Source organism: Orbicella faveolata, unplaced genomic scaffold, assembly GCF_042242905.1.
Source record: "Orbicella faveolata isolate gen_17 unplaced genomic scaffold, um_ofav_v1 contig_47, whole genome shotgun sequence".
In the NCBI taxonomy this organism is placed as follows: Eukaryota; Metazoa; Cnidaria; class Anthozoa; order Scleractinia; family Merulinidae; genus Orbicella; species Orbicella faveolata.
This window is the reverse complement of record NW_028301577.1, coordinates 8,827,566-8,840,871: the sequence shown is the minus strand read 5'-3', so window position 1 is coordinate 8,840,871 and position 13,306 is coordinate 8,827,566. Positions and strand designations below refer to the sequence as shown.

The following is a 13,306-nucleotide window of genomic DNA, read 5'->3' as shown; positions in this document are numbered from 1 at the left end:
TCTTCACCAGTGTGTTCACGCGCGACGAACGAGAAAAACTGGACGCGAATTTTGTTTTGGCCGGTGAGCGGGAAAAACAGTACAGCATGTCCAAAATGGCTGTCCTAGATCACTTTTGCTTTCGTTTTCTTATCGATTAAGGTCCAGTTTGGCTAAATTGCGATCAGTTTATCTCGAAATAATTCATAGTTTGTTCGCAATTAGCCAAGAGGACGTGCATTGTTTAGAAAACAGCAGTTGCATGTGTGGGAACCTTGGCCACGATCAAACATGGAGACGGAAGAGGGGCAGTTCGTGTACACCATCAATGGCGTAAAAGTTGCTTTCCCTTGCAAAGCTTATCCGACCCAGCTCTCTATGATGAATATGGTAAGTCTTAACTAAATTCTAAGTCTTCCGAGATTTGGAAAGCAGTAAAGTAGAATATTTATTTCGACTATTAAAAGTGAAATCGAAATTTGTGTATAGCTTTCAATCTTGTTGGCTTTTTACGTTAATTAAGTTTATTTTTATCTAAAACTATGACACTAAAAGTTTAATATTATATGCCATTTACAACTTACGATAAATTGGGTTCCCGAAAGGGGATTTTCACAAAATTACAATTTCCCAAAGGGGGTTATCCGAACCAGCTGTCTATGATGAATATGGTAAGTCTTAACTAAATTCTAAGTCTTCCAAGATTTGGAAAGCAGTAAAGCAGAAGATTTATTTCGACTATTAAAACTAAAGTATGGTTGCAAAACGTAACAAAATCAAAAGTGAAATCGAAATTTGTGTAGCGTTCAGTCTTGTTGGCTTATTACGTTAATTAAGTTTACTTTTATCTAAAACTGTGACGTTAAAAGTTTAATATTGTATGCCATTTACAACTTACGATAAATTGGGTTCCTGAAATGGGATTTTCACAAAATTACAAATTCCCAAAGGGGGTTTCTGGTAGAAAGCAGGAACTCCTTGTTTCACCAGCCGATTGTTCTCTGGGTGCTTAGTAACGATAAGATGAGAAAAGTTTACAGAGATGAGGGTCGTACAGGGGGTCTCTGGCATGGTTCACGAGCGGAAAAAATAGCGAATCATGAATCACGGATATCAAAATTTCATTTTCTCAAATCACAAAAATAAGCAAGTAAGGTACCCTTCTTATTAACCTGTTCTTACACCAGAAAGGGTGATTGAAGAAAGCAAAATCATGGAAGGCTAAGTAAAGGCTCCATATTGCACATCACATACTTAAATCACTTTCAAGTCCTTTCAATAGACGACTCTAACCATTCAGAGGACTTGCGTCTCAAAATCACGAAGAATAGAGTGGTGAAATCACCAATATCGGTTCATAATTCAAGTTCTTCACGTGTCATGCAAAACCTTCAGGTCATGGATCACGAAGAATAATTCTTAAATTCACGTTTCACGGAAAATAAAATCAGCAAACCACACATCACGAGAAAACCCCTGTATGACCCTCAGAAATGTATCATGAAGATCAAGGTGAATGCTTATTGACACATATCACAACAATGGGTGACATTTCCTCTGACCAGACCTGACCTGACCTGACCCTGACCTAGCCATAAATTTCAACGTTTATTCCAACACGAGGCGCTGTGAGACAAACTCACAGTTCCAGTTACTCCGATGGACCTTGTAAAAGTAAACTTAACTGCCGTAGAAACCATTAAAAACTGATTGACCTTGGTGAAGTGAGAACTCGAGTAAAATTTGGTGGCCCTCATGGTTTACACTGAAAAGCTACCTCTGCACATGCTCAAAACAAATGCCTGCGCAGGGAATGCAGCTGGGAAATGCTACGCCCAGTAGTAAAACACCCATTACTATTAATTTAAGCTTATTATTAATTAGTTACCAAGGGTGCTGGCCTGAATTTCAGCCATCTATTCTGTTCGCACACTATGATATGTGCGAATCAAATAGATGGCTGAAATTTTTGTAAATTGAATTGCTTGCCACATGTATTTCAGGCTACATGGGCACTTAATGGAATCATTACAGTAGTTATTAGGATACTTAATGCACCAGGCATTTCTGTTTCCCACTCCCTTACATCCTCTCCGATGTTGTATATTGCAAATATTCTGCTGTCCAACATTTAGAGGGCAGATGGGGCTTGTCTGTCCAGGAAGTGTCTGAATATCACTGAGGTTATCCTGAATAATACTCACAATCCTGGCCAAACAAGAGGAGGTTCATTACTAAAATTTCCTCCCCTCCTCCCCCACTCTCCCAAAGCAATGTTGAAATAGTGGGTCTATTCTGGATGGATCAACATTAATATTATGTTAGGGATGGGGAGGGAGAGGTGAACAGAAAGAACATATGTGGGCAAAAGTGCAAAATGTCCCAAGGCTTTTGGTCAGGATTGCAGGTTAGCCTGTTTATGGCTAGCTCTCAACAATTTCAATGGTTGCACATTATAAGGCTAGTGACTCATACACTCATTTGACTTACAAATACTTTACTCCCATGTTAGTATATGCAGGGATATTTTCCCCATCTGTTCTGAGAAGTGAATAGTTTTCCAGGGACAAAACTTGTGAAAATCTGTGATCTAATGCTTATGCATATTCTGAACATTGAGTATAGGTACAATGCACTTGTCTACTTTCATAAGAAAAACTACTTTTATAAGAAAAAACTTTTGTCTAGATGGTCACACTAGGCAGGCAAAATTGTCCTCATTGTAGGCCAATTTGCCTGGTGCCCAGCCCTCAATGAAACCCCTGTAAAAGGAGAAAACAAAACAAAGTCCACACACAAAAAGTAACAAGAAAATGATTTTTTTTTTCGTACATTTTCCATGTTCATTGATTCAACATGCTCTTTGACTGATACCCTCTTGTCGCTTCACAGATTATTAAAGGCATTGAAAGGCAACAGAACTCTCTCTTGGAGAGTCCTACAGGAAGTGGAAAGAGTCTAGCCCTCTTATGTTCTTGTTTGGCCTGGCAAGCAGCAGAATATGGTAGGTATCAACTTTTAAAGAAAACAAATATATTGTAAACAGTACTGCAAATCTTTGTCACAATCAATTCATTCAGTCCCTCTAAAACTACTTGCAGCTTTAGCTGAGTTGTTGAAACAACAGTTGCTCAGTAGACTGTTGGTAAAGACTTAGTATTGACCAAATTTTAACTGTAACTTGTGTGAAGCAATGTCTCATGGCCAGTACTTGGTGAATATACCATATTATACTAGCCTACCACTTGAAGATAATTTTTCTTCTTTACTTTGCAAACAGATAAGAAGGTAAAACTTGAGGAACAAATGAATGGTAAGTTAATTTCATTTTGCTCTGGTCATGAATGAGGCCCATATGAATCGCACAAATTATTTAGAAATTCTTTAATAAATTATTCTGCAGCTGAAGTATTTGATGATGGATGCTGTGGTAAGATATGTGGAGATGAAGAAAAACGTCTCCCAACAGGTGTAGTAAAAATTTTATTAGTCAAACAGTTATCATATGAATGATTGTGTTGTAGAGATGTTGAAACATGATGAAGGATAATTTAACTCATTATGTGTTGATGGTGATCAGGATTAAATATTTAATAAGTACATTACCCAACACTGTCACAGTGTTTTATGTCGGGACCATTATTGTTTGAAGGGGTGGCCAATCTTACAATATTTTTTGAAGAGTCATCAGAATAGCCTGACAGAGTGTCACTTTTCTACCAGCGTAACTGATAAAGTGCTTTTGATGACTGACTTAAGTCATAATAACATGTTCTTACCTCTACTGGTTCCTTAGATCCTGCAAATGCCATCAAATCTGATTATTTCCATCAGAGTTACACTATCCAACCACAAAAAAGTGTTAGCAATACAGAAGTACCACTTAATACAGAAGCAGTGGCTACTCCAGTGCAGTTGTCAGGTTGGTTAAAAAGCATATTCATGTAGTGTGAGTTCCCCTTTGGGCAATCATGCAAAAGGGAGTTAACTGCCAGTGGCCAGGCAACACACCAAGCAGTTTCATTAAGGGCCAGGCGCTGGGCAAATTGACTGGTTGTGAGGGCGATTTTGCCTGCCTGGTTTCACCATCTAGAAGAAAGTTTTTCTTTTATTAGAAGTTCAGTTCAAATAGTTTTGTCCTCCTGCTAAAAATGTTAATGAAACCCCTGCATGGCCCATGTAAAATTTCAGTTCTACAGATTATTATTACTCTCTTGTGGCATGTACAGGTAGATTATTTTAGTGTTGTATTTTTATCTTGTCCACCCTCTCATCTTTGATTTTGTGATGGTGGCAGAAAACATTTATTTCTCTATCTTGTTGTAGCCTGTCCTCATTTCTCAGGCTGTGTTGTTTGTGTTGTTAGTGAGGGGAGTTTGGCCAGAGAAGCAAGCACTTCATCCCTAATTAGACACCTCACAACCTGCTTTCATACCCAATCCAGAGAAATGTTTGAGATCCAAGAATAGTACTGTTCATTAATGTTGATGAGAACCAAACAAGGAGCTCTTTCTTGAAGTGACTTATCCTTGGCAAGAACTATTGGAAAGATAATAAATTTAATTGGTGTTTACAAACCAGTTTTGCGGGTATGGGCATTAATTATTCATTCATCAAAAACAAGTTTGCTCTCTGAATCTTTTGGTCACAGATCTGAATGAATCACTTGCCTGGAGAGACAATGAATCTGGGAGCCCAACTGATGACGATTTCCAGCAAGCAAAGAAGCGTTTCAGAACGCCAGGAAATCAGGTAAAGTGCAAACACAAATGGACCATGGCTGGATTTACATGTATTATGTTAGAAATCATTCCAAATGGTTTCTACAATTAATGAATTTCATTTTTGAAACCGTGATTTTGTTTTTATTTCAGTACATGGTAATTGTCAAAGTAGCATAAAAATACCTGACCAAAAACAAGTTTAATTTTAAAGCAAAGCATACCTTTCATGAGTTGTAACAATGTTGCCGTAAATCCTCGAATTAGGGCCTCACCTCAAATAAGCACCTCCTCCAATCGGCCAAAATTTAAAATAAGTGCCTACTCTCGAATAAGTGCCCCCCTCCCCTCCCCCTGGTTTATGGAAGAGTGCTGAGACAACAAAAGATGTATAGTTTTGGTCATGTTCAATCACAAGCTGAAGTGATAATCGACTCGTTCAAGTACTGCACATTGACCATCACAACAGATGGTAGTAAAGATCTGCTGATTCATTGCTTAAAGCCCAGCCAACCTTGTGCAGCAGGCCTAGACTGGCTAAAGAGGTTACATTACATATTTCTTCAAGACAGACAGGATCCTTCCAGGGACTGACCCATACATTTATTACGAAAAAACCTGATCACATCTGACCACAATTTGAGAAAAATTAAAAAAGCACCCCCCCACTCCATGCAGTGTAATAACTTCAAATTTAGGAATTCTGATTATGTTTATTTTATGCATGGTCAGTACAAACCAAATACAGGTAACTTTGGAATAAGCCATGGAACTGGTATGGTTTTATAAATCTGTCATAAATGGTTTGAGTCTTTCAATGACCTTTGGAAAACCTAATCAGAAGCAATCCTCAGAATCTTTTGATCATGTGTTCTAAATGCATCCGCAGTCGAGTGTTGATCGACACCTTCAATTGATACCCTTGATCGACCCTCAATGGGTACTTGATTGATGCTCGATCAACAATCCATCAATACCTTGGTGGACAAGCGATCGGCATCTTGGTCAACAGTTGGTCAAGAGTCGACTTATTGTTGATTGGTGCATATGCAGTTGGTTGACACTCGGCCGACTGTTGACTGACTGTTGATAGAGTGTCAACCAAGAATTGATTGGGATGCCGATCAATTGCTGATCAAGTGTCGATCACAGGTCGATTGAGGATATCGATTGACACCCGACTGCGGATGCCCACTTAACTAGAGTACACATGATCCAAATCTTGTTCAGAGTTAAACTGTCTTTGGCTTTAGTTCTATTCAAATTTTCCCATTATAGAGTCAAAAAGTTCTTACAGTAGACATTGCTTTAATAGGCATTGTCATCATCTAAAAAGAGGCGTGTCCAGACACCCCTTGGAGGGTCAGTTGAAGATGGAGATTGTGAGCCTCCAGAATGGACCATGGAGTTGGCAGTAGGCAGAGCAAGGGAGAACATTTCTCCAACTGCAACTGATAGCAATGATAAGAAAGACAAATTATCCCCCGATAATAGTGGCAAAAGTGATGCCAAATCAGAAAACTTAAAGTAAGTTGACTAGAGAGGAAAATGCAACTATTTGTACCTGTCATGATCAGGGCTGCCATTAAGTTATTATTCACCTGTAGCCTTGATCTTCACACCTGTAGCAAACTTGTTTCTTTTTGGATGAATTGTATCAACTACAGGCAAGTTCACCCATAACATCAAGGGCCTATCAAACATTCTCAGCCATGGCAGCTGTTATGGGGTTATGGTCCTTATTGACAGCCCTGATGATATCCATTTAAAGTGTTTTTCGCCATGACCATAATTTGCACATACTGTGTCAATGAAACAATTTGATGAGTAAGACTACATTTGTATGGCTTGTCAGTCTTGAGTGGATAGCTCTGTTGTGCACAGGAACTAAACATAGCTGAGTTGTAACAGAAATCATTTTTTGCAGGGTTCCAAAAATTTTCTTTGGAACTAGAACACACAAGCAAATAGCACAGATTTCAAGGGAACTTAGGAAGACTGTGTACAACAAAGTGAGGTATGACTATTGAGATTAGGCTTTTAATTAATGTCTCACAGGTTCGAAATGTCAGGTTTTCTGTTGATCAAGGAGATAAACTAAGCAAACTAAGGATATAAACTACACGACAGAAATTGAAACAAGAAAGACAATTTAACAAAAATCAAGCATGAACTCTGAATCCTGGGATTTATAGTTAAATTCAATAGCTAGCCATTCAACCACTACACCTTCCATGGTTTATAATAATTTTTTTTTGTAGTGACTGTGTCATTAATTTGAAATTCTCCTATATTTAGGATGACCATACTTTCCAGTCGGGAGCACTCCTGTGTCCATCCAGTAGTTTCAAAGGGGAAAAACAAGAATGAAGAGTGTAAAAAGTTACTGGATGGTTCAATGGTTTGTAGAAATGTATTTTTACCCAGGTTTACAATAAACGTATTGACAGGAAATAGATAAGTAGAAAATCAAGCAACTCTGTGCATGCCCATTAAATGTGTCCAGTTCTGTATACATAATAATTTTATTATTATTATACATGAGCATATCTGGAACAGTCGTTTAATTCAATTATATCTTTTTAGAATCATGAGCCCCTTGCAACCTCTGCAATAACTTCTCAACTCTCATATCTCCTTGATGGTGAAATGAAAACATTAAAATAAACTTGCTCTTTGGGTAACTGTTGCTTCAGTTAACTAGCCAAGAGCTGTACGGGTGTAGCCCAAAAGTTAGTGGTCTATTAATTCCAAGCCACTCTTACTATCTTACGATAAAAAAAGCAACACACCCTGCCTGCCTGTTCGCCAAACTGGATCAAAAAGTTTGTCCTACACTAGGTTTTTGAGCTATTGGATAGTGTTTCCTATGCACTTCATGTAAGTGTAAAAATGTCCAACTAATTGCCATGTTTTGCTTGGACCAATGGTGTTAAGAAGGTCACCCTGCATATGCATTTAAAACAATTAATGAGTCACGCAGCATGGTCGTTATTGTAATTCTGAAGCATCTTTTAATGTTATTTAGGGCACCACTTGCAGGTATTATCAGAAAGTTCACACCATCCGGACCCAAACTAGTCTCAGATATCATGGTCTTGCTACTGCCTGGGATATTGAAGACTTGGTCACTCTTGGAGGTCAAATCAAGGTACAGTTGTCAACGCTGTGGTCTAAGAAAAATTATGACGATCATAAAGGTTCTTAACCATGAAATCCTGGGTGCCCAGCATTTTATAAGCTTATATGAAAAAAGTAAGTTTCCCAGTCGCCCAAGGGTAAAAGGTAGTCACCTGTGGCACCTGGGCACTTCTAGAGCACAGCTCAGGTTGTAACACTCTTTATACCCAAGAGGAAATGACGTCAAAATGTTGTTTGAAACTATAGAAAGGATATCACATGAAACTGGGAAATTGTGTGGATGAAAGTGTACAAGTCATGACTGCCAAAAATAACTCTCTTAAGCTTTAGCATAAGGGATATTTGGAGGCCTGTAATAAGAATTTGGGGTACTGTATGGGAATGTTTGTATGAAATACGTATTTTACAATAGTCATTGACAATCTGTTACCCCAAACTGTATACCAGTCACTACAATCACTGTAAGTACACATACATTCTTGTTTTCAGTTTGAAAAAATTGTTTGCTTATGTCATTGTATTGAGGACTCATAGTGTCACCTGTTTTATTTCTATATTAACCTGTTTTCTTTGTGCCTCTTCCTTACTTGTAATTTTGGTGTTTCTTGTTAAGCAAGAACATGACAAATTATTCATAACCTCAGGTGGTTAAGGTTGAATGTTTTAAGTGAATCCTCCGCAAAGTCACTCTTTCGTCAATCCAGTTCTTCAGGTTGTAGAACCAAAAAATTTTCTGTTTTAATAAATTTATTCTTTTAGTGTGTATAATGTTTTGATGTGCTCTTGCACATACTCATCACCATACTAAATATAATGCTCTGATGTGTGATTTAGGCCTGTCCATATTATGCTGCAAGGGAGCTAATGAAGGAAGCTGACATCATTTTCTGTCCTTACAACTATCTCATTGATCCTAAAATCAGAATGCAGGTAAGGCCATTTGTATTCCATTTCACGTTTCAGCCACTCTCTCAGTTTGTGTTGTTCCAGATCATAGTTAATAGAGGGGACTGGTTATGAAGCCTGGCAAACATCAAAGGAGCAAACAAAGAGGCCAAGATTTATGTTGGAAGGTCCACGACCCTGCACAATCTTTTGTTTTGCAGTTATAAACTATGCATGAATTACATAACCAACAAGTTTCTATTGGTTAGTTCCTCAGTACGGAGTAAACAACAGTACTATTGTGTTTTGTGCACGGTCAAGGCCAAAAAAAGTGAACAAAAACATACAACAAAGAACTTTGTCTGGTTTCATAACCATTCCCCTCTATTAACTATGTCCAGATAGATAGATAGATAACTCTCGGGAGAAGCCAAAAAAAGTTTGAAATAGTTGGGGTTAGAAATAGCCAATAGTAAATAACTGATGAGCAAATCCAACGGAAATATTTTTAGCCCGAAATAATGGGGAATTCAAAGTAACTGAGTTTAAATTATCAGGGTCTGACTGTAGTATACAATTCCCTCTGAATTTTGCTCTAACACATAATTAACCAGGCTTCACTTATGGTAACATAACATAGCATAATGGTTTATTCAAGATACAATTTTAAATATTGTAATAAAAACAAAATAAAATACATAATGAATATGGAGAAGCAGAGGTTGGCCCTATGACGTTTCACCTTCAAAGAAAAGGCAGGTAAGGTAAGGTAGGTCTCACAGTATTCTGAACAGTTTGATGCATTTATCTTTTTGTTTCAGATGGAAATTAGCCTTAAGGACCAGATAGTGGTTCTGGATGAAGCACACAATGTAGAAGACTCAGCACGAGATGCTGCCAGCCTTACACTGACAGCTGTGGACTTACAGAACACATTAGATGACCTTGATAGGCTAGGTAATAAAATGAAAATAGTATTGCTATTACTTCATTTGGATGGGCAATCTGTGGATGGGTGGTGGGTGACTTTAGGAAATGATGGCAATACTCACATCTGGTTGCATCCTGCATATTTGTGACATCTGCAGTCCCAAGAATGATATTTGATGTAAACAATTACGTTCAGACCAGGTCATTATTGTGTACTCTTGCAATGTTACAGGGTTTGTATGGGTCCTGGAAAACCTGGAAAGGCCCGGATTTTTATTGTGGCATTTTCCAGGACTGGACAGTCCTTGAAAAACGCTTATGGTCCTGGAAAGTTCTGGAAATCTGTTTAACTCAAGTAAAAAAATGGGATGTGTATGGCAGACAGTAAGGAGAATTGACATTGTGATCTTGGGAGTGAAAGGGTTAATGTGAATTTTAGACTCCTGGAAAAATCATTCTGAGTCCTGGAGAAGTTCTGGAAAAGTCCTGGAAATCTTTTTCTGAAAAAGGGTATGAACCCTGATGTTAGCTTTCTAGTGTGTTCATTTATAAATCTTTATTAGAAAAGTGGTCTAGAGGAACAATTTACATGAATTTAATGTGCATTGGACTAGCATTCAGGAGCATTAGCACTTACTGTAAGCATGAAGCATCAATCATTTGCCCTCAAGTTTATATGTATTGTATTGTACTTTTTGTGGAGGTGTGGTGGTGTCGTGGTTAGTGTGGTCGTCTCTGGATTGAGCATTCCAGGCTTGAGCCCTGGCCAGGGACATTACAGTGTATTCTTGGGCAAGACACTCAATTGTCACCTTAATTCTCTTCATGGTCACCCAGGTGTACAAAATTGGGTACTGGCGAATTTAATGCTGGGGGTAATCCTGGGATGGACTAGCATCCCGTCCAGGGGGGAGTAGAAGTATTCCTGGTCGCTTCATGCTACAGAAACTGGAGATATGCGCCAGCCTGATGGGCACTCAATCAATGGGATTGTACTTTTTTTAGACTTTGCTTTTATAGGCAACATTTGAAATCAACTGAGCACCAATTGAAGGTTCTTAATTTAACCTTTTGTAAATATTTTATTATCTCTTTAGTGCAACTGCAAGTGTTCACAGATCACCATAAATCTTTACATTTGATGGTAAATATATATCAGGGATTTCTTTATCTGCATTCAGGATCACCTAAAATCATTGGTAATGAGATCTTTTCAGGTTGAAACTTTTCCACCTGCATTCATCATTTTGCTTCTAACACAGGGAATCATAAAATAATATAAGTAAGGGATAATAAAAGGACATCACCTCTCGTCAGTTGGGGAACATGTTATGCTCTCTAAGAAAAAATAATATCAATGAAAAATATTGTTTAAATGAAAAAAAAAAATCAAAATCAAATCATTATACCAAAATAGTTAATTAGTAACGAAAATGTGATACACAAGAGTGTATTCTATCAAACATATTAGTTTAAAATAATTTGTACATCATTACCTTTTCGTGAAAAACTCAAACATGATCGTTAAATTCTTGACTTTGAATGTTGGAATTGATCATCTCAGGGAAGACATCTAGAAATATGATACCAAGCTAAGTTATCCCAACAAAAACCCTAGAATCTGTATTAATCATTGAGGAGAATTTTGCTTCTGACTAAGTCAATTTGTTTTTAATCTGAAGGTGGGAAGCTTTCTACGCTGGATACATGAAAGCTCTGTTCATTTGAGAGAGCGGAGCTTTGAACAGTCATCTAAAGTCTGGTCTGGAATGGAAATCGTAGGAGCTATGGAGAAACAAGGAATCACACCAGGAACATTTTACATTTATTATGTACGTGTATGTGTACTTGGTTAAGTGTCAATCAGTACCCTCGATCAACTCTCGTTCAATACTCGACACTCCTTCAACACCTAGGTTGACACTCGATTGAACTCTTGGTCGACAGTCGACACTTGACTAACTGTCGACCAACTGTTGATCAAGTGTCATCGAGTGAGCATCAATAGGGATGTTGATTGAGTACTGATCGAGATGTCAATTGAGGGTATCCATCAACGGTATCAATCGACACTCAGCTGTGGATGCCTTTGGTACACCTGATTCAAAACATTTTACTTTGCAAAAACAAAATGATGGGTAGATTAGGGCTGGGGGGAATTAAGTCTTTTTAGGAGAATTATTAGTTGCAGTGAAATCTGTTCACCCAAGCTCTAAATATATTTTCAAAACATTCAACAGCAAATAATTTGTTATTTTTGGTATGTCTTGCTGAAATTTATTAATATTTTTCTGTTTTTGTTGGAAATTATCAGGAGCATTTTCAGTATCTTATGACAGCCATGAAAGATCCCTCCAGGTAAATTGGAAAATATGTTAATTCATCAGTGGTAGAAACTACTCTCACCAATAATCTTTGTTTGTTATATGGGCATGCTCTACCTTTACATTAGCAATCTTAACTCTGCCATCTTTTATATCGCATCTGAAAAATGCCTACTTTATATTTAAAGTAGGTTTAGTCTCTTGTCAGTTTAAACACTTTTCTAAGTGTTATTTATAAGTTTATTAAGAAATCCTTTTTTATTCCTAATTATTATTTTAAATGCAATTTATACTAGATATGCAGCACGTCTGAGTGTACACCATGGGATATTCCAAGAGTCACATGTATTTTCTTGGTATACACTCAAGCCTTTCTAGGCAAGTGTGTACACAAAGAAAATACAAGTGACAAGTGGGATATATATATGTTATTGGCTGGCTGGGAGGTCTGTGTAGTGAAAAACTGTGATTACTGTACCTACTGGATGAACTTTGAGACACTGAGTCTTTCTATATAAATCTCAATACGTTGTCACCGGGAATTATCCTGGCAGCTTGCACAAGAGTACACAGTTTAAACAATTTAGCTTTAAAATTCTTCACCCTCCCTCCCTTGGAGAAGGGCTTTTATTTGCTATTTGCCAATAAACTGGGGTCACTCCTTGTGGTTTGGTTAAGTCTGCGTAGTGACTTGCCCCAAGCTTTGGCATTGCTTGTGTCTTGCCATCTTATATCCTGACCTTTATCTTGTCCAATCCAGCCTGCGCTGTACTGGGGAGATAAGAAAGGCTCTGCCAATACTCTTGTTCTATTCCCATATTAGTGGGGAATAGGTGAGGCTTTTATTTTGTGCACCTATCATGAAGTTGCGTCAAACCTGCCACAGGGTTGTGTCTCCCTCAATTACATCTGTTATTTATTTACTATGTGTTTACTCTTTCTCCTCTGAAATTAAGTTTTCTTTTTATCCTAAAAATGGTATTTAATTAAAGGGCATAGAGTTAGTTTACAATATCCTTCCCTTTCCACTTTCCTGTCATTGCATTTTGTCTATCACTATTGTATTTAAATCTTGTATTGGAGAAATAAAAAATACAATTACAAGTTGTAAATTTCTGTACAGAAGTTGATTCCATTGCAGTAGTTTGGTATTGTGAACATCAGCTTTGGACAGGTGGGTAAATTTAGTTTCCATGGTTCTTCTTTTGCAGAGCAAGTGACAGCCCTTCTTTAACATCTCATAGTCTTTCTCTTCTGGAAGGAATATTTCTGATTGGCAAATTTATGATGGGAAACAATATGCAATATATCGCTGATTACAGGTAA

The 13,306-nt window shown here is 37.7% G+C and overlaps 1 protein-coding gene across 2 annotated transcripts in view; it reads left to right on the top strand.

Annotated features, from left to right (window-relative positions):
• Window positions 1-48: 48 nt before the first annotated feature.
• Window positions 49-13,306, top strand: part of LOC110059772 (Fanconi anemia group J protein homolog) — a 36,940-nt gene continuing 23,682 nt past the window's right edge. Inside the window, exons 1-16 of one of the 2 annotated variants that reach the window (XM_089279390.1) lie at window positions 49-369; window positions 2,872-2,983; window positions 3,260-3,292; window positions 3,383-3,448; window positions 3,776-3,901; window positions 4,631-4,731; window positions 6,016-6,227; window positions 6,628-6,717; window positions 6,999-7,101; window positions 7,729-7,851; window positions 8,676-8,771; window positions 9,548-9,683; window positions 10,754-10,800; window positions 11,339-11,488; window positions 11,971-12,014; window positions 13,192-13,302. In XM_089279390.1, coding sequence (XP_089135516.1) covers window positions 271-369; window positions 2,872-2,983; window positions 3,260-3,292; window positions 3,383-3,448; window positions 3,776-3,901; window positions 4,631-4,731; window positions 6,016-6,227; window positions 6,628-6,717; window positions 6,999-7,101; window positions 7,729-7,851; window positions 8,676-8,771; window positions 9,548-9,683; window positions 10,754-10,800; window positions 11,339-11,488; window positions 11,971-12,014; window positions 13,192-13,302 — 1,649 coding nt within the window. In that variant the 5' untranslated portion in view covers window positions 49-270. Of the gene's footprint in view, window positions 370-605; window positions 651-2,871; window positions 2,984-3,259; window positions 3,293-3,382; window positions 3,449-3,775; window positions 3,902-4,630; window positions 4,732-6,015; window positions 6,228-6,627; window positions 6,718-6,998; window positions 7,102-7,728; window positions 7,852-8,675; window positions 8,772-9,547; window positions 9,684-10,753; window positions 10,801-11,338; window positions 11,489-11,970; window positions 12,015-13,191; window positions 13,303-13,306 lie in introns of those variants that run through there. The other variant, XM_089279389.1, reaches the window with a different exon arrangement.